Source organism: Tupaia chinensis, unplaced genomic scaffold (genome assembly GCF_000334495.1).
Source record: "Tupaia chinensis unplaced genomic scaffold, TupChi_1.0 Scaffold000320_1, whole genome shotgun sequence".
Taxonomy (NCBI): Eukaryota; Metazoa; Chordata; class Mammalia; order Scandentia; family Tupaiidae; genus Tupaia; species Tupaia belangeri.
In genome coordinates, this window is record NW_006159813.1 from 1,635,719 (window position 1) to 1,660,623 (window position 24,905).

Below are 24,905 nucleotides of genomic sequence, written 5' to 3' on the forward strand. Positions count from 1 at the left end.
CAATCCCTTCTCCTCCATTCTCCTCTCGGGATCTTGGGCACGCACGCACACGCGCCCGGCGTGAGTTTTAAGCCACCGGGTCCGGGACACGAACCGCGGTCGACTACGTGGGAGTCCAGCGACATAGCCATTACGCTAACTGCTGGTTCCCATGTTTCATTCTTTTTTAAAGTGCGTAGTTCCTCTTTTAGATCTTGCAAGAATTTCCTCACCTCCTGGAACTCGTCAGCTTCTTTCTCCTTTCTCTTTAGCAGTTGATTGTTTCTATTCTCTTCCATCTCTGTTAGCTTTGCCATTATGAATGTTCTAAATCCTTTTCAGATATTTCCATGATTTGCATTGAACTGTCTGTGGATGAAGAGGAGTTATTCTTTTCCCTTGAAGAGGTATTTTCTTGCTTTCCCATATTATGGCCCTGTGGTGATTTCTAGTCATCTGATGGATGGTGTTTTTCTTTCAAATTCTTGAAGTTCAATCTGAATGTTCAGGAGCAAGCAGAAAGAGGTGATCTGGAATCTCTTTGCCGTTCTGTTTTGATCGCTTTGTGCAGCAGATTCAGTAGATATTGAGTAATGTGTTAACCCTAATATATTTGGATGTTTCGCTACAGTGCCCTTAGATCCATTTTGAAACACATTAAATGGATATTGAAGAGTGGAGAAACAAGAAAAAAGAAAATGCAAAAGAGAGAGAGAAACAACAACAAAGGAACAGAAAAAAAAGACAAAAAACAGAAACAAATTGTGATTATTGTTTTTCTTTTCTGTTTCTACATGTATATGTTATGTATATTTGTCATCATGTAGTAGTTCACTGTTTTTGAGTACTACCATATCCCAAGCTATTAAAACCCAAAAATGGTTCATTGAGCTTGCAGACTAAGTTATCCTTTAGATGTACATATGGACCCTTAATGAATCAAAATGAGAAGGCAAAATCAGAACCACCACTGCCTGATCTGTTTAGTAATTCATGTTTGCTGATTCTCACAGGTTTGGTCCCTAGTTTTTTTGCTTTTTAGGTTTTTTCCATAGGATACCAAAGAGAAAGGGGTTGGGGGAGAAGGAGGGGACAACAGGTGGCATGGTGGTTGAGGCACTGGATTCCCATATGGCTAACTGATTCAAGTCCCAGACCTGAAAATCAAAACAAATAAATAAATACTAAAATGAATAAATAAATAAGTAAAAAAAAAAAAGCAGAAGGAAAGTGAGAAATTGTGGTGACTGCACCACAGTCCCTTCTCTTCCCAGGATTTGGGCACACATGCCCAGTGTGTTTTTCAAGCTGTCAGGTCCAGGACTCAAACTCCACAGTTGGCCATGTTGGATCCAACTGTTTAACCATCACACCACTGGCTGGCTCGGGGGTGCAGTTTTTTGTTTTTTAGTTTTTGTTTGTTTCTCCTTTTTTGGGGGTGGGGTAAGGTTTTCTTTATACTCATCCCTAGTGTTGCACAGAACAGAAAAAGTATACATTAGTACTAAGTCACTAAAAAGGTAAAGGTTAGCATGATAGAAGTGACATTCTTTTGAAGATAAACAGATTCACACAGCCGTCTGAAACATGAATTTCCTTCGTCAGACCGCTTCAGTGAGGGGTAAAGATAAGCTTATTAGACTAAGGAACAGCAGGGTGAGCAACTCTCAGTCGCACGCACGCAGAGCTCATCTGACTGTAGGAGTTTCTTCTCCAGACTGCAGTCGGTACACAATTGGATGAACTTTATTTCCCGAGTGACCTCTAGTGGAAGCACATTTCCATTGTGCATTTGACTGGACAGCTGGACGTGGTTTCTGAGTGTTCAGCAAGGCTTCTCGAAACCTAACCAGCAGAATTTCACAGTGTTTTCTACCATCGTAGGTTCCTAATATTTACTTGTCCGAAGATCTCTCCTTCCTACCAGTGCACTGGTTACACTGCCCTTGTGACCATGTGTACAGCTTCCCTTTAAAAAAGAGAAAGAGGGTCCCAGCAAATGGCATAGTGGTTATGTCGCAGGACTCCCACATGGCCAACCACAGTTCTAGTCCTGGACCTGGTGACTTTAAAATCACGCCAGATGTGTGTGCATGCATGTGCAAAATCCCAGGAGGAAAACGTGAAGAGATTGTGGCATGGTCATCCCCCAGTGGTGATTTCTCACATTCCCCCTCACAGTATGTCGCTCTCTCCAGCAAGCCACACTCGGCCTATGGTAAAACATTTAAAGAGAGAAACTGCATCTTTTCATTGTCTGTGTCTTTGCCTAGTGTTAACCGTGTGTCTGGTGTGTTTCCTGCTGTCAGGGTAATGTAGATTTCTAGCTGTGGTCTGTACCATTACTGAGACCCGTTGCTCTCTGACATAGAAATTATTCCAGAGTTCAGCAGAATCAAATCACTTAAGCACTTAGATTTGGTAGTTGTGTTTTTTTAAATGAGATTTTCTTAGTCAAAGCCTGTTTTTTGAACTTAGAGTAAAAAAGGTTGATAAATTATTTCAAGGCTATCCATACTAAGTATTCATTCTAAGAACAAATGTCCGAGTTTTCTTGAACTGAAATCTAGAGCTGTTCATTACCCTCTGTTTCTTCTGACACATTAGCCTTTTACATCCAGGAGGATTAAAAGGGCTGACAGCAGGTGGGAACAGACGCTGAGGAGCCTTGAGTACTCAGGCCTCGTGCTCCGGGGCCCTTGAGCCAGTGCCCCCAGCTCCTGTCAGCATTGGCTCTCAGGTGTCTGGTCCAGGCCACCACCCCCCACTAGAGTTTCATAGCAGTTGCTAGTAACCTATGGTCAGAAACGTTTAGTGCCAGAAATCTACCAGTTGATTTTCTTTTTTCCTTATTTTAAGATGCTAGGCTCTGGCACTTAGACCGCACAGGCATGTCTGTCGGAAGAGTCTATATCTTAGAATGTGAGCCCCACATAAAACTTAACAGGTTATGTAGTCTAGGTAGAAAATGCTGTGGCTCAGTTTGGGGTCATTGTCTTTGTCCCTGTCCCTGCTGAAGACAAGGTGATACAGAGATGACAGTAATTGAAAATATCTCCAGCTAAGTAGCTAAATTCGTCATTTACTTATCTGTAAGCTCAGCTTATTGGTAAAGCTATTGGGGAGAGATCAGGGAGTTTATTAAGCAGCAAGGAGCCGAGGGAAGATAGCACCCATTTACTTTGGCCTAGAGAGACCTAAGGGGCTGGCCAGCGATGGAGTGGGAAAGGCAGCTGGATCCCACATGACTGACACTGCAGCCAGACTGGGTGAGAAGTCAGGGTGTGCTTGGGCTGTGACGCGGCGTGTGGCCATGTTCACCTGGCGGCAGGGGTGTTCCTCATTCAGCAGACGTCAGCTAAGAACCTTCTCGGAGAGAGCCGAAAGGGATGGCTCTGCTTGTGTACACAGAACTTAGACTCAGTGGGGAGACTGATGGCGTGACTGGAAAGAGGCTGAAGCTCAACCACGTGTAGCTGGGAGGAGGAACGGGCCGAGGAAGGGGAGCGAGGACGACAGCCTGAGGAGGGCCACTTGGCGGCTCCTCTCTGGTCATGCAGTGTGATCACAGACTCACTCACCTCAGAGAGGAGCACCTAGTGACTGTAGGCAGGAAGTGACCGGAACAGACTGCTGACAGTGGCAGTGAGGAATGACTGAGGGAGAGTGGCGGGAGGAAAACATTTAATCGTAGGCAAGTGTTGGAGGCAAGTGTTGGAGGCAAGGCCCAGAGCCGCAGTCACAGTGAGAGCGACCCCGACAGGCCGCACATGCGTGGACGTGATGAAAGACCGAAAAAGTGGAAACCAACCCGGATTTTCTCGTTTTGAAGGCTTAGATGGGATGGCACTGTCTGAAGTCATGGCAAACCCTGTCACTGAGCCGTTCTGTCTTTCCTGTGTTTAATTCAGGCCAGGTGGGGTAGGATTAGTGTAAAGTGAGTGACAAACCAGCAAGCTGCTGCTTAGACCACGTGACCTCTGCAGGCTTCTGCAAGTTCAGGATTAAATCACTTCTGTGGCAAATTGAATAGAAAAGTGTAGGAATGGAAGAGTCATCCATGTGTGCGACAGAAGCATAAAAATGTAGGCCTCAGAGCCTGCTCTTGGGCTTCTCTGTCCTGTTGGTCTCCCTGCCCCACTTTTGGTCATCTGGTGAGACATCAGTCAGTCCTCTGACCCTCACATCACAAACACTGTCTCCATGTTGGGCCTTTTATGTCTGCCTTTGTTCACTGGGTGCTTTGCAGCCCACGTACGCACTGACTAGGAAGCCCAGGAGCAGTGCTTCCACACAGCCTGTATTTCACCCGCTCACTGGTCCTCGCTGCCCGGCCTCGACCGTGGGCTTCCCACCCACCACTGACCACTGTTGTGCTCCAGCCCGTGAATGTCCTCTTCATTATTTCACAACATAAGCACTTGCTTCCTAGAAACTATAACGGGAGATCCCATCCTGAGTTGATTAGAGCACAGGCGTTAGGTCCATCTCTCCACCCCCTGAATGCATACTTCAGTCTTCCCTGTGCGGCCTTGATATCTGAGTTTTGCAAAACCTAATTGACCCTAACAGGTTAAACACATTCATTTCAAGTGATATGAATTTATATACAGTTTACCAGTTTGGTTCTGTTTTCATTTTAAAAATTAAGGGACGGCCAGCAGGTGGTATAGTGGCTAAGGCCTTGGGCTCCCACATGATTGACTGGTTCTAGTCCTGGGCCTGGTGGCTTCCTTTCTCACTCCCCTCTCCTCCCAATCTCTCTCTCTCTGTTGAGTGAGTACCTGTGCCCTGTAGCAAATTAAACAATGACAGATAAAATCTTTTTTAAAAAAACTAAAGGAAACCCTAGTTTAATGAGCAGCCTTATGTTACTATGAAGTCAGAAATTATGTATTGACATTTCTTGAAAATTCACAGTGCTGTGTACCCTGTGGAACTCAGTGGAGCTTGATAACAATAATGTATCAGGGCTGGCAAGCGGCATGGTGGTTAAAGGCGCTAGACTCCCACATGGCTGACCATGGTTCAGGTCTCGGACCTGGTGGCTTGCTTTCTCACTTCCTCTCTCTCTCTCTCTCTCTCTGATCAAACTGAAAAATAATAATGATATTAATACTAAATAAAGTTAAAAATAAAATAATTCTTTAAAAAAAATGTATCTGTTTTATAAAATTTTTAATTTATTATGATTAATTTGCTATAGGGCACATGTGTTTACCAGCACACGAGAGAGAAAACAAGCTGCCAGGTCTAGGATTCAAACCACAGTCTGCCATATGAGAGTCCAGCACTTTAACCACCACACCACCTTCTGGCCCCGAAAGTATCTATTTGGTTCTTAGTTTTGCTGTCGTTTTTCTGGCCCTTCTCTGTTACAGGGGTGGGCATTCTTTTCTCCTCTTCTGGGTTAAGCAACACCAAACACACAGCAGGAACTCGCTAGATATTAGTCGATGTGTCCAGGGTCTGCCAAACCACTGAATTTATCCGCTTTGTTACGTACATTGACAGCTTACCACAAATTATGTTTATACATCTGATAAGACACTTGTTTTTCTATAGTGAGATTATTGCCCTAGGGTGCATGCACTCCCTAGAGAGACAGAAAGACAAAGTGAGAAATCACCCCTTGGGGACAGCCATGCAGTAATCCCTCCTCCCCCATTTTCTGCTTGGGACTTTGGGCACACACGCACACGCGTCTGGCGTGAGTTTTAAGCCACTGGGTCCAGGACTCAAACTGTGGTCAACTACGCGGGAGTCCAGTAACATAACCATTAACGCCATCTGCTGGCCCTGACTCTTTTTTTTACTTAGAATAATTCAGAAATTGAATAGAACTTTTTTTAAATATTTAAAATTTTTATTTAAATTTTACTATAGGGCATGTGCACTCACCAGGGAGAGACCAGGGGTGGGGGGGTGGTAAGAAAGCAAACCTCAGGGTCTGGGACTCTGATTGCCGCTAGCCATGTGGAAGGCCGGTGCCTTAGTGCACCACCTGCTGGCCCCCCAGAACATGTTTTTTTCATTTATTTTTTCATTCATTTAGCGAGTGTTTAATGTCTACTCTGTGAAGTACTAGGGACCCACAGAGTAAGACACGGTTTCTGTCTACCAGTAGCTCACAGTCAGCTAGCGCAGAGAGTAAGCTCACTTGTATGTAAGTAGTCATGCTGTCGTAGAATGGAAGGCTGAGGAGAACGGTAGTTCTGTGGCACCGTAGAGAATAAACTCTACTGACTCCAGTGAGATCAGGAAAGACTCCCTGAGGAAGTGTGGTGAATTTTCCAGATGAAGAAGCCAGGAAGTAGGCCTCGGGGTCGAGTATGGAGGAGCTCAGCACGTGCTGGGGTGCGACTGCCTTGGGCTGGCTGGAGCACAGAGCAGCAGGAGGGACTGTGAAGCGCACAGGGAGTCGGATACTCCCCCAGCACAGGAACCCGTCGGGAGCTGTGGCTAATCTGGCCTGTTTTCAGAAAGGTAGAGGAGACCTGCAGGTGGGGAGGGGCCTTGGGCCCCAGACTCTAGGGTTGAAGTGCCAAACCCTGTCCCCAAGGAGCTTCCATTGGAGTTGAGAATTTCAAAACGACGACTAACTCAAATATTGGAGAGGTGCAGAGAAGAAATAAGGGTAGGGAGGAAGGATGGTTTCAATGTAATTTCAGCTGTCGTTGAAACCGAACACCTGAGGAAGATGAGGGAGAGAGCCAGGTGGATTTTGTGACAGGATGTTCCTGGCATAGGGCACAGCAAGGGCCAAGGCACCAAAATGGATACATGCTGGGCACGTCCGAGGAGGAGTGATGAGGCGATGTTTGCCGAACAGGGGACTGCTGGGAAAAGGTAACTAGGGTGACAGGCGGTAGGAGCTGTCACTCGTGTGAAAACTGCAGTTCAATTCTGCATGAAAAGTTGTTCAGGGTTTTGCACAGGGACCGGTGAAACCTGACTTAGGGTTTCAGAAGACCCTTCTGTCTGCCTTGTGGAGAGACTGTGGGGCAAGATGCGGCAGAGCAGTGAGCGGGCGGTTACTGCAGCAGTCCAGGCGAGAGACAATGGTGGCTTGTGCCCGGCAGGCAGGGGTGAGGCAGACAAAGGAGTCAGTGACCACTGATTGCGGTCTGCACAACTGGTCATGGGATGGAAGCTGCAGTGAGAACCAGTCTAGAGAAGAACCGAGCTCAGGATAGATTTGAGAGGCCTGTTCAGTGTGCAAGTAAATATATCAGGCCATGGGGCTGGCAGGTGGCGTGGTTAGGGGCACTGGATTCCCACATGGCCAACCGTGGTTTGAGTCCCGGACCTGGCGACTTGCTTTCTTACTTTCCTTTTCTCTCTCTCTGGTTAAATTTTAAAAATGTTAATAACAAATGGAATTAAAGTCTTAAAATATGTACATATTAATATAATTTTTTAAATGTATTTACTTTTATATATGTGGCCTGATTGATGTTTGAGTTGAGAGGTCTTAGAAGTACAGGCAGGAGGGGACCAGCGGGTGGCATGGTGGTTAAGGTGCTGGACACTCCCACATGGCTGACTGTGGTTCAAATACTGGACCTGGTGGCTTGCTTTCTCACTTTCCCTCACTCTCTGTATCTCTCTCTGGTCAAATTAAAATAAATGAATGAATAAATAAATATTAAAACAAAAAAGTACAGACAGGAAATAAAAATGTGCCAGCTGGGCTGGCTCTGAGGCATGGCAGTAACGTACTGCTCAACGGTAGCTGAGTCCCATGGTTCAAATCCTCTGGCCAGTCAGCCCATAAAACCCTCTGAGTACATGTGTAAGGGGATTGCGGTATTGACCACATCCTGTGGAGGGTGCTGCTCCTCCCTCTCCCCTTTCTCGCACTCTCATGTGCGTACACACACACAATCATGAATAACGAGTAAAAAACCTGCCAGTTAACAACATGTAAAATAGTCTCTAAGGCCTCAAGATTGGACAAGACCACCACAGGTGTGAGTGGAGGTAAGAATAAAGATTGGAAGACAGGCTCAAGGAGGTCTGGGAACTGGGGAAGAGATACAGAGATGCCTGGTTGGCAATGGCCAGTGAGACGGAGGAGCCAGGAGCACACAGTGTCCTGGGAGCCATCAGCTGGGGGGTTGCTGCAGAACGGTCAAATGAGATGAGGTCAGAGGTGATGACTGCACTTGGCAATGAGAGGAGCCTCAGCAGTCCTGAGGAGCGCTGTCAGTGGCGTGACAGGGAGGGAGGAAAGCCCTCGGGACAGTGGCCACAAGAGAGTGACTAGAAGTGACCTAGTCCTTCAGATGACGGCATCTAACTTGGAGGAAATGCAGGGAAAGCCAGCCAACACAGGGAGAAACACCAGGAAAAACCCACCAGTTCTGCATTCTATAGGACAAACGACTTAGGTCTTCAGTGATTTGAAGAGACTGCCTGGGCCAGCCAGGTGGCATGGTGGGCCCACGTGGCCGACTGCCTGGTTTGAGTCCTGGACCTAGTGGCTTGAAAAACTAGTAGATGGCATAATGGTTACATCGCTGGACTCCACATGGCTGACTAAGGTTCAAGTCCCAGACCTGGAGGCTAAAACTCATGCCATGTGTGCCCAAAATCCCAAGAGGAGAATGGAGGAGAAGGGATTGTGGCATGGTCATCCCCTCTGGGGGGGGGGGTGATTTCTCACTTTGTGTCTCTGTGTTCCTCTGGTGAGCACAAGCACCCTATAACAAAAATCTCTCAGAGAAAAAAAACACATCAGGCCCATGTGCTGCGTTTGTGCCCAAAATCCTCAGAGAGGATGAAGGAGAAGGGATTGCAACTTGGCCAGCCCCCTGGGGGAGGGGCTCTTCCCCCCCCCTTTTTCTTGTTTTTAAGATTTTTTTTTTTAAGTTTTTTGGGGTATTTTTGTGGGGGTTCTTTTTGGGGGGCAGGGGCTATAGGGTGAATGTACTCACCAGAGACACAGAGAGAAAGTGAGAAATGACACACACACACACACCCCAGGGGGATGGCCATACCATAATTCCTTCTCCTCATTCTCCTCTCAGGATTTTGGGCATGTGCCCAGCATGAGGTTCAAGACAATGAGTCTGGGATTCAAACCACAGTTGACCATGTGAGAGTCGAGCTCCTGAGCCACGATGCCACCTGCTGGCCCCTCTCTCTCTCAAGCACACACACATGACCTATAGCAAACTTTTAAGAAAAAACTTTGCCAGATTGAAAAAAAGAAAAAAATGCAAAAGATGTCATATAGATGCACAGGTCCTGGATGTGAATACTGGCTCAGACAAATCAGCCAGAAACGACATTTTTGGAGTATATTAGAGGACTGAAATGAAATGATATGGAAGTTTACAGAAATGGAAACAAGACTGTTGGTTTTGAGGAGATTGTGGGGGCTAGCAGGTGGCATAGTGGTTAAGGCACTGGACTCCCACATGTCGGACCATGCTTTGAATCCTAGACCTGGCAGCTTGAAACTCAGACCAGGTATGTGTACGCAAGTGTATCCAAAATCCCGAGAGGAGAATGGCTGAGGAGGGATTGTGGCATGGCTATCCCCCAAGGGGGTGACTTCTCACTTTCTCTCTCTCTGTGGTGACTACACAAGCCCTATAGCAAAAATCTCTCTCTCAAAAAAAAAAAAAAAAGTGATGCAAACCAGATAGTATGGTGGTTAATGCAGCTGGATCCCCCATGGTTTGAGTCTTGGAACTGAGAGCCTGAAAAATACAGTAGCCGCATGTATGTGCATGCCCAAAATCCCAAGAGGAGAAGGGATTGCAGTGTGGTCATCCTCCCTGGCAGGTGCCTTCTCATGTTCTCTCTCCCGGCACTATTTTTTTTTTTTTTAAGAGAAATTCTGAGGGTCAGCAGATGGCATACTGGTTAAGGTGCTGGACTACCACATGGCCAACTGTGGTTTGAGTCCAGGACCTGGTGACTTAAAACTCATGCCAGGTGCATGTGGATGCATGCCCAATATCCCTAGAGGAGAATGGAGAAGGGATTGCAGCATGGCCATTCCCACACACACAGTCCCCTGGGGGCTGATTTCTTGTTCTCTGTCCCTCTGGCGAACACATGTGCCCATTTTTCAGTAAGAAAAAAATTGGGGGGAAGATAATTAATATTTTTCTTGACTGGGAACCAGCAGTTAGCGTAATGGCTATGTCGCTGGACTCCCCCGTAGTCGACCGCGGTTCAAGTCGTGGGCCCGGTGGCTTAAATCTCACGCCGGGTGTGTGTGCGTGCGTGCCCAAGATCCCGAGAGGAGAATGGAGGAGAAGGGATTGCGGCGTGACCATCCCCCCTGGGGGGGATTTCTCGCTTTCTGTCTCTCTGTCTCTGTCTCTCCAGTGAGTGCATGCACCCTATAGCGAAAACCTCTCAAAAAACATTTTTTCTTTCTTGACTATACTCTCTGGGTCTCTATAATGCAGTTAATGCTTTTGTAATAAGTTTACTTTTTTTTGTTTTAAGAGATTTTTGCTATAGGGTGCACGCAGTTGCCAGAGAGATAGAAAGCAAGAAATCACCCCCGGGGGGATGGCCACATCATAATTCCTTCTTATCCATTCTCCTCTTGGGATTTTGGGCACACATGCACACACTCCCAACATGGTTTTTTGTGGGGTTTTTTTGGTGGAAGATTTTTGCTGTAGGGCACATGTGCGTGCCAGAAAGACAGAAACAGCAAGAGATCAACCCCAGCAGGATGGCCATGCCACAATCCCTTCTCCATTCTCCTCTCAGGATTTTGGGTATGCGTGCATGCACCCAGCGTGAGTTTAATTAACTGTCAGGTCCAGGACTTGAACTGTGGTCAGTCAGCTACATGGGAGTCCAGTGATAGAGCCATTATGCCATCTGCTGGACCCATGGAGTTGACTTTTTTTGTAAAGAATTAATTTCACTTATTATTTAATTTGCTATAGGGCACGTGTGTTCACCAGAGGGGGGCGGGGGGGTGAGAAAGCAAGCCTCCAGGACTCAAACTACAGTCAACCGTGTAGGAGTCCAGTGCCTTAACCACCATGCCACCTACTAGCCCAGAATTTGTTTTTAAAGGGAAGAAAATAATTGAGAACAGCCTATTTCAGCAACCCTATTGAGGGCCTTTGCTGTAAGAGAAACCAGAGAAATGGGGTGATAGCTGGTTCCCAGTCAAGAAAAATTTTTAAAAAATGTACATTCCTATTATTCCAGAGATTTTTTTTAGGACAAGTCGTATATGCATGTTAGAATCTTTTGTATATTGATGGGAAAAGATCAGCAAGGAGAAGGGACTGAATCGGTGCAGCCGTGTCCCTGGGTGAGTGAAAGGGAGGGAAGCTTGGGTGTGCGTTAAAGCCAGGAGCAGGGACAACGCTTCCACAGCCTGGGGGAAGGCAGGAAGTGAGAGCTCAGTGTGACCCCTGAGCCCGGCTTACAGCTGGATGGCCCAAAACAGCCATCTCCTGGGGCTCCAGCAGCCGAGCGCCTGTATACCGTGAGGAAAAGGATCTCCGCAGACTGACCGGCAGTCCAGGCGAGCTGCAGTGGGCACCTCGTCAGTGGGGTAGACACGCTGGGCAAGCGCAGGTGCCCCTGGTTTCGGAAGGGCCTGCAGACTGTCAGGTCAATGAGCTGATGAGCCTGTGGAAGCCTGAGCCCTCAGCCTGACTGTCCGTGCTGTCTCCTCCCCAGCTCTGGCCATGGGTCTCTGTGTCGCCATGATCGCCTTCGTCCGCCTGCCGAGCCTCAAGGTCTCCTGCCTGCTTCTCTCAGGGCTTCTGATCTATGATGTCTTTTGGGTAAGCATGTTTCCTGGGAAGCCCCCGCTCTCCTTTGTGTTTAATTGAACTGAGCTGTCAGTGTCCAAAGTCTGGCTTACCCAGCCACATCCAACCTCTCCCTCTGGTCCCGAACCGTCCATGGTAGAAGGCGGGCGCTCAGGCGTCTGCCTCGGCCTTTTGCTTGCTGAGATGTAATGCAGTAGGCAGTGTGTGAGACTCTCCGCAGGACGACAGAGCACACCCAGTAAGAGTAATCTTTGGGCGTGGAGACAAGTGCCGAAATCTCCAAGCACACAGTGAACAAAGAATTTTTCCTCAAGGCATGCCAGGGAAACACTGCTGTTGCAGTATTCTGAGACCACGCTCAACCACAAAGAGGCCACTTAACCACGAAAGCAGCTTGCTTCCTGCTCCCTTTGGTAATGGCTTCTCTCCACTTGGACAGGTATTCTTCTCAGCCTACATCTTCAATAGCAACGTCATGGTGAAGGTGGCCACGCAGCCGGCGGACAATCCCCTCGACGTTCTGTCCCGGAAGCTCCACCTGGGGCCCAACGTTGGGCGTGATGTTCCTCGCCTCTCTCTGCCTGGAAAACTGGTCTTCCCAAGGTAAGACAGGCCTGTCAGGTCTCATCCTGTGACAGTCACCATAGGCCCTCCTTGTCTTTTGAGCCTGTCCTTTGTCGTGGAAATTATAATCCTGCACTGGAAAGGGTGTGAGTCATGGCCCCATAGAACAAGCGAGGAGACGAGGACGTGAATACTGACTTCAGAGCCATCAGTGGAGCGGGTGCTGCTTTACCACTGACCCGCGCAGCCATACCTTACTCTTCCTGCTGCTTACAGATGATTGGAGGGAATCAACAGGAAAACCTGGATCTTCCTTTAACCTCCGAGACATTTATATGTTCAAATGATAAAATTACATTGTTCTCAGTAATATAATCTGGGCAAAATTAATGTGCTGTTTTAATCTTTCATGTCTGACAGTAGTCAGGTGTTTATTTGAAGTCTCAGCAGTGTCACAGACAATGAATCGCTTGACATTCCTGAGAAGGTAGCGCTTAAGCAGATCTCTTCCACGGCACTGAGAGGCAGGCTGGAGCCCTGCTAGCCTTCTCGTGGCTTTCAAATGTCGAAACTCACAAACCAGTGGTGTTCAGGCAGTAGAGATTTCCAGCCCCACTCAGTCAAGTTCTTTGACTTAGAGGGGTGACGGGCTGTGCCCAGCAGCAGTTGAAACGGGACTGCAGAATGTGGCGTGTCTAACGTAGAGACCTGCCTTCCAGCTCCACGGGCTGACTTAGAGGGGTGACGGGCTGTGCCCAGCACCAGTTGAAACGGGACTGCAGAATGTGGCATGTCTAACATAGAGACCTGCCTTCCAGCTCCACGGGTAGTCACTTCTCCATGTTGGGCATTGGGGACATTGTGATGCCCGGGCTCCTGTTGTGCTTCGTTCTTCGGTATGACAACTACAAAAAACAAGCCAGCGGCGACTCCTGCGGAGCCTCGGGACCTGCCAACATCTCTGGGCGAATGCAGAAGGTCTCCTACTTTCACTGCACCCTCATCGGCTACTTCGTAGGTAAGAGAGCACCAGGGAGACTGCGGACAGTCCCCTCCCTCTGGCCGCCCTCCAAGCTGTGGAATTAAATCAGGTCCTGTAGCTGCAAACACTGGGCGGGAGGAGAGCAGCGGCTCTGGCTGTGTTAGACAACAAAGAACCTTTCCTGGCCCCTGGCGTGATAAGTGGCTTCCATGCCAGATGCCTGGTCCCCCGTCCAGCAGCATGTCTGAAGCACACCATGGGCAGAGCATGGGCAGTCCTCAAAGGACATGGTGCAGCGCTCCAGGCTTATTCTCTGCTTAAATCTCCCTCTCGAGTTTTCCCCCCTTTATTCAGGATAGAGCACATGCATGCACACAGAGAGGGCAGGACGAGGGACGGAGGGGCACCCTCCACAGGGTCCAGTCATGCTGCAGCCCCCTACCCTAGCCTGCTGGATTTTGACACTCGTGTGTGTCCAGCGTGTTTTTGGCCTCCTGGTCTGGGGCTTCAAACCACAGTCACCACCTTGGATCTGACTTCTCCAGCGGCTCCACTACTTGAGTTCAGTGAACATCATGTTTATTAAACAGATTGGCCTTCATTCATTTTGGCACTTCTGCCACCTGTGGCCTAGGACTCTCCTCAGACCAATTTGTCTCTAGCCAACTCACTTATAAGCAGGCAGGAAGGGACAGTTTGGCTTAGGCCTGGAATAGTGGTAGCCTGTCTGCACCTGCTACTGCAGATGAGTGGAAAAGAGCATCTCTCTCGCCTCCAGCCTCCTCTTACCATCAGCATCTCATCCACGAGTTCATCTCAAGCCAAAAACTGACAGCAGAGCAGGTGGTATTTTCCGTTAGACGAGCAGGCTGAGGTGTCAAGAGTTAAGAGGCCTAAACCCAGGTTAGATGACTACTCAAGGCAGTGGTGCAGTGGTTAAGCAGGCACTGGACTCCCGTGTAGTCTAATACAGTTCGGGTCCCAGACCCTGCAACTTGACATTTATACCAGGCATATGTACATGCATGCTCAAAGCCCCAAGAGGAGATTGGAGGAGAAGGGAGGTGATTTCTCACATTTCCGTTTCTGTCTCTCCAGCAAACACACGCACCCTATAGCTAAAATCTCTTCCAAAATAAAAAGTAGCAGAGTTGGAACATCAACCCAACGTCTTTTACCTCTAAGTCCAATATCACACACCACAGGAGACAGCTAAAGAGGGGCATGAGCCCAGGAACCTGAGCAAGGAGCGGGACCTGAGCCAATCAAAGTGCTCGGAGTTGTAGGTTTTTAAAGCTGTGAAGTTGCACCCTATCCTTAGGATGGAGCCTGTCCCATTAGATGTACACACTTTCAGCATTTTGCCAACAGCAACCAGGTGACAGAGGCCCTCTCGGGCTGGCCCTGTGAAGCCACTCACGAATGTCTGTCTGCCTTCGCAGGTCTGCTCACTGCTACCGTGGCATCCCGCATTCACCGAGCCGCCCAGCCCGCCCTTCTCTATTTGGTGCCATTTACCTTATTGCCACTCCTCACAATGGCCTATTTAAAGGTAAGAGAAGTGGTTAGAAACGGGAAGCAGTAAGTTGGCATCTACCTTATGCCCGGGGGCTTACTGTCCTGAGTAGGGGTGGTTCTGCCTGAGCCCCTGAGCGCTAGGTCTTGCTGTGCTTTGGATGCTCACCTGGCTAACAAGCTAGACCACAGACCGCCTGGTCCTGGACCACCTGGTCCTGGCTTGAGGAAAATCCCAAGAGCCCACCTCTGCAGGCTTCCTGCTTCTCCTGAAAACAGTGCCCAATGCCACCTAACACTATTTTTAATATTTTGCTTTAAAATTTGGAAGTGATCAAGAAAGATTTGCTGCTATTGAGGCAGTGTGATAAAAACTTGATTTAGAAGGGGACCAGCAGATGGCATAACAGCTCTGTCGCTGGACTCCCATGTAGTCGACTGCAGTTCGAGTCCCGGACCCATTATCTTAAACTTAGGGCAGGCACATGTGCATGTGTGCCCAAGATTCAAAGAGGAGAATGGAGGAGAAGGGATTGCAGTGTGGCCATTCCCCTGGGGGGTGATTTCTTGCTTTCTGTCTGTCTTTCCGGCGAGTGCACGCACCCTATAGCAAAAACCTCCCCAAAGGAAAAAGAAAAGATTTAGAGAGAGTGTTGTATTACAGAAAGACTTGTGTCGTCATCCCCATTTCACAGACGTAGAGGTTAATCACCTTGCCTAGATCACCTGACTGGTCAGTGATAGAACTTGTTAGGCCATCGGCAAAGTCATGACACGTTTCTCTATATGAAGAAAAAACATGGCATGGCGTTTTGCATAGAAAAATATTTCATGACTTTACTGACAACCTAATACAGAGATTGTAAAAAGCCCTTTCTTGCTCAAGGTGCCTGTGAACTGCACTTCTATTAAGTTCTAAAATGGCGGGTTCCTTTTCAATGAGTAAGAGTTGAGTGCTCTTCGACACCTCTCAGCAGTCTGATCTGGGCTCAGAAAGGACTGGTCCTGTTGGCTTCCCATTTCGGTGTAACGTGGTGACCCCTCGCTTTCCCAGGGTGACCTGCGGCGGATGTGGTCTGAGCCATTCCACTCCAAGTCCAGCAGCTCCCGGTTCCTGGAGGTATGATGGATCACACGGAAGTGACCAGAAGGGCCAGCGTGGTCCTCTTCTCAGCGCGTGGTTTGTTCCCTCTTAGAGCCGGTCTGGTACTGAGAGACGTACCTGTTTAAGGAACTGCCGTGGGACTGGACTTGGCATTTAAAGAGAGCTTGTTGGCAGAGAGGTCCTGGAGCCCCGTTCGGTTCCTGCCCTTTCTGCGGTTGCGGAGGTGGAGTCCCTTCAGAAGTGACAGGCCCTCCAGCGCTCCTTCCTCCCCGTTTTTATGGATCTGCACCAGACTGTTACCTTGCGGGGCAATGGAGATCGGACTGTTTAAAAACTGAAAACGGCAAGGAGTCGTTCCAGAACTTTTGAACACTAAAAAGATGACAAAAGTTAGCAAACCGGAATTTCTTCAGTGAACCCCAAGAACTTTGGGACCAGTTTCCTATGGGGGACTCAGTTTCAGAGAACTGAGACAGAAGCTCTTCTGTCGTTATATTCTTCTTTCCTTTTTTTGGATTTATTAAATATTTTCTGTGGTGTGAAGTGACTTCTTAAATCCACAGACATCGAGTGACTTCTTACAACATACACGTGAGAATGTGTTGTAATGAGTTCATGTCCACCCAGATGTTGTGTTGGCAGTGAACAAGGGCACGGTTTTTATACATGCACACACACACACACAGATATATATATATATGAATAAACAGTTCAAACTTGCTAAGATCATGCTGTGTAGCACAGGGCTTGCTGTAACTTCGAGCATGTAGGCCGTTTCCTCGGGCTTCCTGTACATGGATCAGCTGCTGTCCCTCCCCTTCACCACCGACCCTGCAGTAGAAACCGGCGTAGCATTTGTACTGATAGATTCATGGACTTTACGAGACTTACTCGGTTTTGATCAGTGTAGCAAATTAGGGATGAAAAGTTAGAGCTTTTTGGCCCTTTCCCTTTCACAGGCTTCTCCCCGACAAGGTCTTAGTCGCTTCCTGAACCGATGCATGTATATAGCAGCAGGTGTCTTTGTGCTTTCTGATCATAGTAATGTACTACTTGTAAATACATTTTTCTATTTTCTATTTTTTTGTATTTTTTTTTTTGGCATTTTGTTTCATTGGTGTGCTGTATTTTCCATGCCCTCATTCCTTTAAGAGAAAAAAAAAAGGAAAAAAGCAACACAACCCTGTCCTTGCTGTTGTGATTATAGTCTTGGTTTACCTGTGGTGACAACTGGTACCGGGGACAAATGTCAGAATCCCCTCCGAGCTGGGCGGTAAGTTCCAGGAACTGGGGAAAGAACAGGCTGATGTGTCCCCTTAGAACCTGACCCCGTCCTGTCGTCCTGCTGGAGCGCCCAGAGTCCTGGTAGCAATTAGTATAAATCCGCTTGCCCTCATCCGAGCAGCCTGTCTGCTGACATCCCCAGTGTTCAGAGGCAGAGGCACCTGCAGCCGGCCGGGAATGCCTCACGGGGAGCTTGGAGTGAGCTCGGAGCAGGGCCTGTGTGTGCTGGTCTCCCTACGGCTGCTCCCGCGTGCCGCGCCGGCCTGCCGCCGTCGTCTCCGCGCCGCCGTGGCCAGGACTCCCAGGCGGTGCCCGGCGGGCTGTCGGCAGAGCACTCAGTGCTGGCGCCCTCTGCTGGCTTCGAATCCTGCCGAGGAATCTCGTTTTCACTAAGTGACTGCCTTTGTCACATCACCTTCACTTCTGGATGTTGGAACCAAAGTTCCCATCTGCCCTGTCTGTTCCGGAAGCCTGATAGGAGACCCTGTCTCCAGACTTGGTCACCTGTGGCTCGTATCTGGTCATCTGGGTCATGGAGATACCAGAGATCCGGCGCTGCTCTCCTCCCCAGGACTCAGACCGCCCCTGGGTTTGGTGACGACTGAAGCGCAGCTGCGTTCTCACGGACTACCTGCAGTCCACAGCCCGCACTTCCGCCTCTGCCCTCCAGGAGGCAGGCGGACCCTCAGACCCGGCAAGCGGGAGGGCTCCACAGTGCCTCGGATGAAGGGCGAGTGCCAGTGGGTAGAAGTGATGCTTACCCTGGCAGCGGGTCATTTTCATTTTTCTTACTTGGCTTTACATGTTTTAAAAAATTAAATTCCAGACAGAACCTAATTTTTTAATCATCCTCTCTCCTGTGGTTTGGGAGAGGGGTAAATACCCACACAGGACTTGTGAATGTCATTCACATTCTAGTTGCTGGCCTCCAACGGCCTGAAAACACTCCCTTTAAACCTAGGCAGGGGGACTGCAAATATTTCTCTCTTACATTAACCGCTGTAGACACGCTAGCATCTCCCCCAGTTCTGGAAGCTCTGTTCTTTAGACTGGGGCTGGAGTGGCCCGGAGGTCACAGTGTAAGCGCTAGATTCTTCCTCGCGGTCCCTGCCCTGCCCTTCCCTCCTCCTGCTATACTGTGTCTTCATCGAACTCTGCCTGGTTTCTCACCTATCGGGGGCTGGGGTTTCCTAAGAAATCTGCCTTCAGCTCCGCATGTTTTCCGAGTTGCAGCTTTGTCCCCCAAAGAACCACGTGTTCAAATTCTCACTCGTACTAATAACTTTCTTTTTCCTTTGAGCTAATGAAGATATGGCAGCGAAGTTTATCCAAAACCCAGCGCGTTCCCTCACTGTTACTACAGCGTGCGTCTTTTCTGAACGAGACCGCGACGCGCACACAGCTCCCTGCATAGGAGCAGTTCAAACCTCAGGGGTCTCTGCAGGGCAGCCACGATCTGAATCACTGTCATAGCGGGCCGGCACGGGCCTTGGCTGAACAGGTAGGTTATGTTACCCACAAGAAAAACAGAAGGACCAACCAGTTCACGGTAAGGGTGAGCACAGGGGAGCTCTCTTGCCAGCAAAGCGTTCAAGACGGCATCTGCTGTGCCCAGGTCCAGCGTTGTGGGAAAGCCTGGCGTTCCCCTCGGAGCCCGCGACTGTAGCAACATGGGGTACACTCAGCAAGAACGTTGGCTGTGCAGCCCGCCTCCAGAGGAGCCATCGACGGCAGAGGCTCGGAGGAAACCAGCCCAGGCTACTTCTGGTCTCCGGGTGCGTACTTGCCAGGACAGCCTCGCCCACGGCACCGAATCGCATTTCTTTGACAGTTTCCAATCATGAAATCACCTCGAGAAAAACGGCCCCTAGCACAGTTGAGCGTCACCATAGGGGTTTCTACGGCCGCGCTACAGATCAAGTATTAGAACTCAAGGCTCTTACACACAGGCCAGGCCAGGTAAGGCTTTTTCTGGGAGAGATTTTCGCTATAGGCCGCATGCGCTCGCCAGACAGAAAGCGAGAAATCACTCCCCAGGGGGATGGTCACGCCGCAATCCCTTCTCCTACATTCTCCTCTCGGGATCTTGGGCACGCACGCACACGCACCCGGCGTGAGTTTTAAGCCACCGGGTCCAGGACGCCAACCGTGGTCAACTACGTGGGAGTCCAGTGACATAGCCATGACGCTAACTGCTGGTTCCCGGTAAGACTTTTTCTTAACCCAGAAATTATTTCTATTTCTATGCAACTTATAGGCCACATTGCATCTGCAAAATTCTAACTTCTCCAGGTTCAGATTCCAGCTTCTCCAGACCATCAGGTGGCGTATTGATTATGTCACTGGACTCCCACGTAATCGAGGGTCTAGTTCTGGATCCACTGGCTTAAAACTCACACTGGGCACGTGTGCTGTGTGCCCAAAATCCCAAGAGGAGAATGGAGGAGAAGAGACTGAGACATGGCCATCCCCCTGGATGATGATTTCTCTGTCTCTGTGGTGAGCACACGCACCCTATAGCAAAAATACCTCTAAAGAAAAAGAAAAAATAAAACAGATTCTAGCTTCTCACATGTACAGAGGCTCCCCTAGAAATAATGCTTTCCCCACTCCTCCGACTACTTCAGCCATAATTTCCTCAACTATACCCTTGGAATTGAAAGCCTTTTCCCTATCACTAGAAGTAATTTAGCCTTTTTTAATTTATTTTATTTTATTATTTTTTTTTTTTTTGCTATTGGATGCGTGTGCTCGCCAGAGAGACAGAGACAGCAAGTGAGAAATCACCCCAGGGGGGTGGCCATGCCACAATCCCTTCCCCATTTTCCTCTCAGGAGGCAGGCCTGCACACGCATCTGGCGGTTTTTGTATTGTTTTGGGTTTTTAAGAGATTTTTGCTATAGGGTATCTCGCTGGAGAGACAGAAAGAAAGCAAGAAATCACCCTCTATAGAGAATGGCCATGCCACAATCCCTTCTCTATTCTCCTCTCGGAATTGTGGGCACACATACACATGCACCTGGTGTGAGTTTAAGCTGCCAGGGCTGGGACTAGAACCGTGGTCAACTATGTGGGAGTCTGATATGTAACCATTACACAATCTGCTGGTCCCCGTGGAGCCATGTTTCATTGCTTCGAGTGTGCCAGGCATGTGGTGCTCAAGTGAACAAAAGCAAACATCCTGATCCCACCCCCTGCCGGCTGTCGGGGCCATCCCCATGCAGGTGGTTACATAGCTTGGGGAGGGGGTGTGCTGCTGTGAACAGTGGAGGCCCAAGCTGAGACTCTATTGCAGGAGCCGAATGTCCCGACTCTGAGAGGAGAAGGTTGACAAGCATGTTGGTACAGAAGCCAGGTGCCCCTGATGGACACGGGCCAGCATTTACTAAGTGTCTACGTGACAGCTGGGACAAGTGCAGGTCTTCTGCAGCACCCAGCACGGGGATCTGTAATCACGGCAGGGCTCGGGCGTCGTCCTGCTTAGAGTTGGCCCAGGCTTGGCCAGGTGTCCGGCAGGGAGGCGGGAGCATTCTGACTGTGTGTAGGGCTTACTGGCGTTACTTCAGAGCACGATAGAGCGCTTAGATATTGGAGTCAGTAAGAATTCATGTGGCAAACTTTGACTTAGGTCATGGGTCCTTTAATGTGGACTCTGCCTAGTCCATTTCTTTCTTAAATTCAAGAGGTCTGTTCCCTGCCGAGTAGAACCTATAAACCTTGCTGCTGACAGCTGGCCCCTAGTGCGCTGGATAAGCGCTATGCATAGAAAGCCAGATCTCAGGTGGACAGCCACGGTTTGAATCCCAGCCCTGGCAACTTGAGAAACACACTGAATTGCCCCAAATCCTGGCATGACAGAGAAATGGAGGAAAAGAATTATTAACACACTGAATTGCCCCAAATCCTGGCATGATAGAGAAATGGCAAAAAAGAATTAAAGTGTAGCCACACCCCACTGGAGGGTGCTTCCCCTCTCCCTCTTTCTCCCTGCCAAGTACATGTACCTACTGGCAATTAAAAAAAAAACTAAGCAAAAATTTACCACCAATCACAGGTTAACAGAGGCCCCCAAGACCCCAAAATAGAGGCACCCACGAGCTATCTCCAGCCCCCACTGAGTCCTGCAATTCTCTGTAGAGCCAAAGAATACAGAAGGAGGGAAGGCAGTTGAGGGAAGAAACTCGAGAGACCGGAGTGGAAGCCAGCCCAGCGTGGGCAGCGAGCCCTCACCGTGTGAGGAATGAAAGGCAGGAAGTGGGTGTCCACGGGGCAGGGACAGTGCGAGGGCCGGGTGGCTGTGTCCCAGCCGGCATTCCAGCCCCAGATGCCGAGTGCCAGTTTCTCTGCCGCACGCAGCGACTTGGCTCCACACAAACCACCTGTCAGCCTTTGAAGGAGACATTTCGCTCCTGTCTACCTGGTCTCCTGGGGTTCCCCCCCTCCTTTTTGTTAATTACCAGAGACGTGCACTTAGAGGGAGAGAGGACCTCCCAGCAGAGCATCCCTTCTCCACTTCTCCATGCCGTCAGGATTTGGGGTACGCATACATTATGTGCCTGGGGTGCACTTCAGCCCCGCAGGGCCAGGTTTTGAAATGCAGCCAGCCACGTGGGACCCAGTTCCCAGTGTACTGTCCCTAAATCGCTGTACTACGAGGCCGGCCGGCGCCTTCCAGTTCGTTAAGAAACCTGGTTGGGCCAGCTCTGTAGCACAGCAGGTAAGTGTTACGCATAGAAAGCGGGACCCCTCGTGGGCAACTGCGTCAAATCCTGGCACTGACAGCTTGAAAGACATACGCACATGTGCACGTGCGCCTGAAATTTGACGGGACGGAGAGGCAGAGGAGACAGGATCGCAGTCATGACCATGCCCCATTTGGAAGTTTTCTCTCTCAATAAAAAAAAAGAAAGAAAGAAAATTGATTGTTCCAATTGTTGAGGGGTGAAGGCAAAGCAGGCACTCGGAGCCTCGTCCAGGCTTTCCAAACAGCAGACTGAGTTCACAGGAACTTGACACACAAGGAGGTTGATAGAGGCTTTTCTGTTTTGCTGTAGGGCGCGTGCACTCGTCAGAGACAGACAGACATGGGGCGTGGAGTCCCCCCAGGGACTGGCCATGCCACAGCGCCCTCTCCATTCTCTTCTTGGGATTTTGGGTATGCACGCACACGCACGCACGCGCACACACACACACACACACCCGCCTAGCATACTTTCCCGCCTCCTTAACCTCCCTGCCACCTGCTGGCCCTGATAGTCTTCGCATTTTCGTCTGCACACTCGAGGACTTGGTACCCACGGGTGTGGTAGGTGCAGAAGTCTCTCATGAAGCCTTGGGATGTGTGAGTGGCCACAGCTCCACGGGGAGTACCAGCCTGTGTGCCTCACCGCCACCCTTCTGGGCCTGTCCTGAGCTACTCCTTGAGGTTGGTTTAGACCATTTTTGTCCTGCATCCCACATGGACCAGAGTACTCTTGCCAGAAGCCTGAAGTGCCCCTAGTACGGAGCATTAGGAGGCCTATAGGAGGCCCTGAGGTTCCCCCCCGCCCCCAGGAGCTCAAGTTGATGGGTTCTGCTTAATGAAGCCTTTGCATTTTGGCTGCTTTTGGGCCAAGGATATCGACCTCCAGCCAAATTCTGCAAACAAGCCAGTGCCAACATTTTTGTGTTCCTCCACTTGAGACTTCTACAATGGGGCTGCATAGGCCCTCTTGTACTTTGGAGCCCGCTGCTAGTTTTGAGGAGACAGTTGACTCCACTGCGCGGCCACCTCTCTGTCAAGTCACCTGCCGGCCTGTGTTCATTTATAAATCTTTAGGTTTCTCTTGAACACGCTTAGGACAAAAAACTCAATGGGCTAAACTGCTACCCTGTTAGGGCATCGTCATTCCACGCCACTTGGTTCAAGTCAGTGTACCAGCTAGGAGAAGGGACCAGGCTACTTAGATTCCAACAAAGCATTTGGGAAATTCTGTCCTCTGGGTCAAGTGAAGGAGCGAGCCGCGGTATCGCTTGATGATGGTTAAATGGCCCTGTCCAAACCACTTGAGAAATGACCTGATACTGCCCTGCCCTGCCCTTCTCCCGATAATCTGGCTGAGGAGAACAACTGCTAGCTTAACCAACACGAGGACGAGGAGGAGGAGAAACACCTCCTTTGAGGTAGGTGCCATTACTGTCACCAATGTTAGGAACTCACTCATCCCTTGGGACCACAACAGGTTAAGTGGCAGAATAAGCTCCAACACTAGCCTGCGTCCTCACCCAGTGTAGTATCTCCTCAGAGAGTTACAAGTGGCACTGACCCCCAGGGAGTACAGGTAAGGCGTTACAAGCTGTGATGGCTCAATGGCCTACCCTTAGCTCCAAACTTGTTAAAGCCATCTACTGCCTGTAGCAAATCAAGATTCTAGCAGCAACCACTGGTCTGGTCTCCCCAGATCCAATACATGTTCTATGCTGTGGGTCAGAATGGTGGTGGGTCATCTCAGATCCTTAATCTCATGGCTTGACAGGGGCAGGGCAGATTTTGTCTACCAGGAACAGTTTCAAGGTCGGATGTGTGCGCCTCCAGAGCCTGCGTTCATTGCCTACATTACACAAAAGCTTCGAAGATGTCACTTTTGTTTGGTGTACACAGCTTACAGTGGGAGTTTTTATACACAGAAGGACTCCTTGAAGACAGATACTGACCCTACTAAGAGTCAGAGAGAGCTGGAGTATGTGGTCCTTACTCAACGGCAGCTCATGGAAACTAACTTTGAAGTGACTTTGAAGTGACTTGGGACATTAGAATAAACATGTCTCTGGGACCAGCAGCTGGTGTAATGGCTATGTTGCTGGACTCCTGTGTAGTCGACTGCGGTTCGGGTCCTGGACCCAGTGTCTTAAACTCATGCCGGGCACATGTGTGTATGCCCAAGATTACGAAAGGAGAAGGGATTGTGCGGCATGGCCATCTCTCCTTGGCAGGCGGGGGGGGGGGGTGATCTCTTACCTTCTGTCTCTGTCTCCGTCTTTCTGGCAAGCACATGTGCCCTATAACAAAAACCTCCAAAAAAAAACAAAAAACAAAAAAGAATTAATATGTTTCTTTTTAGATGATTTTATTTAACTTTATTTATTACTGTTACTTTTCAGTTTGATCAGATGGGGTAGGGGGAGTGAAAGAGCAAGCCGCCAGGTCCAGGACTTGAACCATAGTAGGCCATGTGGGAATTCAGTGCCTTGAACCACCACGCCACCTGCTGGTCCCAGAATTAACATGTTTCTTAAAGCAGCTATTCTAACTGTCCCCCAGGGTATAACAGAAAAGATTCTCATAACTAATGAACAAGTAGCAGTTGTCAGCAGAGCAGCAGTAACCAAAGCGCGCGCACACATTCTAGAACTGGAAAATACGCAGGAAGTACACTGAGCAGATTAGACGAAGACACCGAAGATGACAAGTCTAAAGATTAGCAGCCAGGGCTAGTAAGCCTATGAAGGATGAAGCAGTAGATATTTTCACTTTTGTGAGGTAAAGGGCCCCGTTACAAGATGTGCACTGCATGACTGTTTCGGATGGGCCCGTCAGGTATAACGAAGCAGGGGCCGGAAGGCGGTATGATTGGGGCACTGGACTCCCACAGGGCTGACCACGGTTCAACTCCTGGGCCTGGCAGCTTTCTCACTTCCTCTCTCTGTCTCTGATGAGTGCACACGC

General features: G+C 49.3%; 1 protein-coding gene across 1 annotated transcript in view; it reads left to right on the top strand.

Moving 5' to 3' along the window:
- SPPL3 (signal peptide peptidase like 3) overlaps nucleotides 1-17,097 on the top strand; it is a 119,819-nt gene extending 102,722 nt beyond the window's left edge. The window contains exons 7-11 of the mRNA XM_027773083.1: nucleotides 11,656-11,762; nucleotides 12,190-12,353; nucleotides 13,133-13,332; nucleotides 14,739-14,848; nucleotides 15,866-17,097. Of these exons, the coding sequence (XP_027628884.1) occupies nucleotides 11,656-11,762; nucleotides 12,190-12,353; nucleotides 13,133-13,332; nucleotides 14,739-14,848; nucleotides 15,866-15,937 (653 nt within the window). The 3' untranslated portion in view covers nucleotides 15,938-17,097. The remainder of the gene's footprint in view (nucleotides 1-11,655; nucleotides 11,763-12,189; nucleotides 12,354-13,132; nucleotides 13,333-14,738; nucleotides 14,849-15,865) is intronic.
- Nucleotides 17,098-24,905: the final 7,808 nt, after the last annotated feature.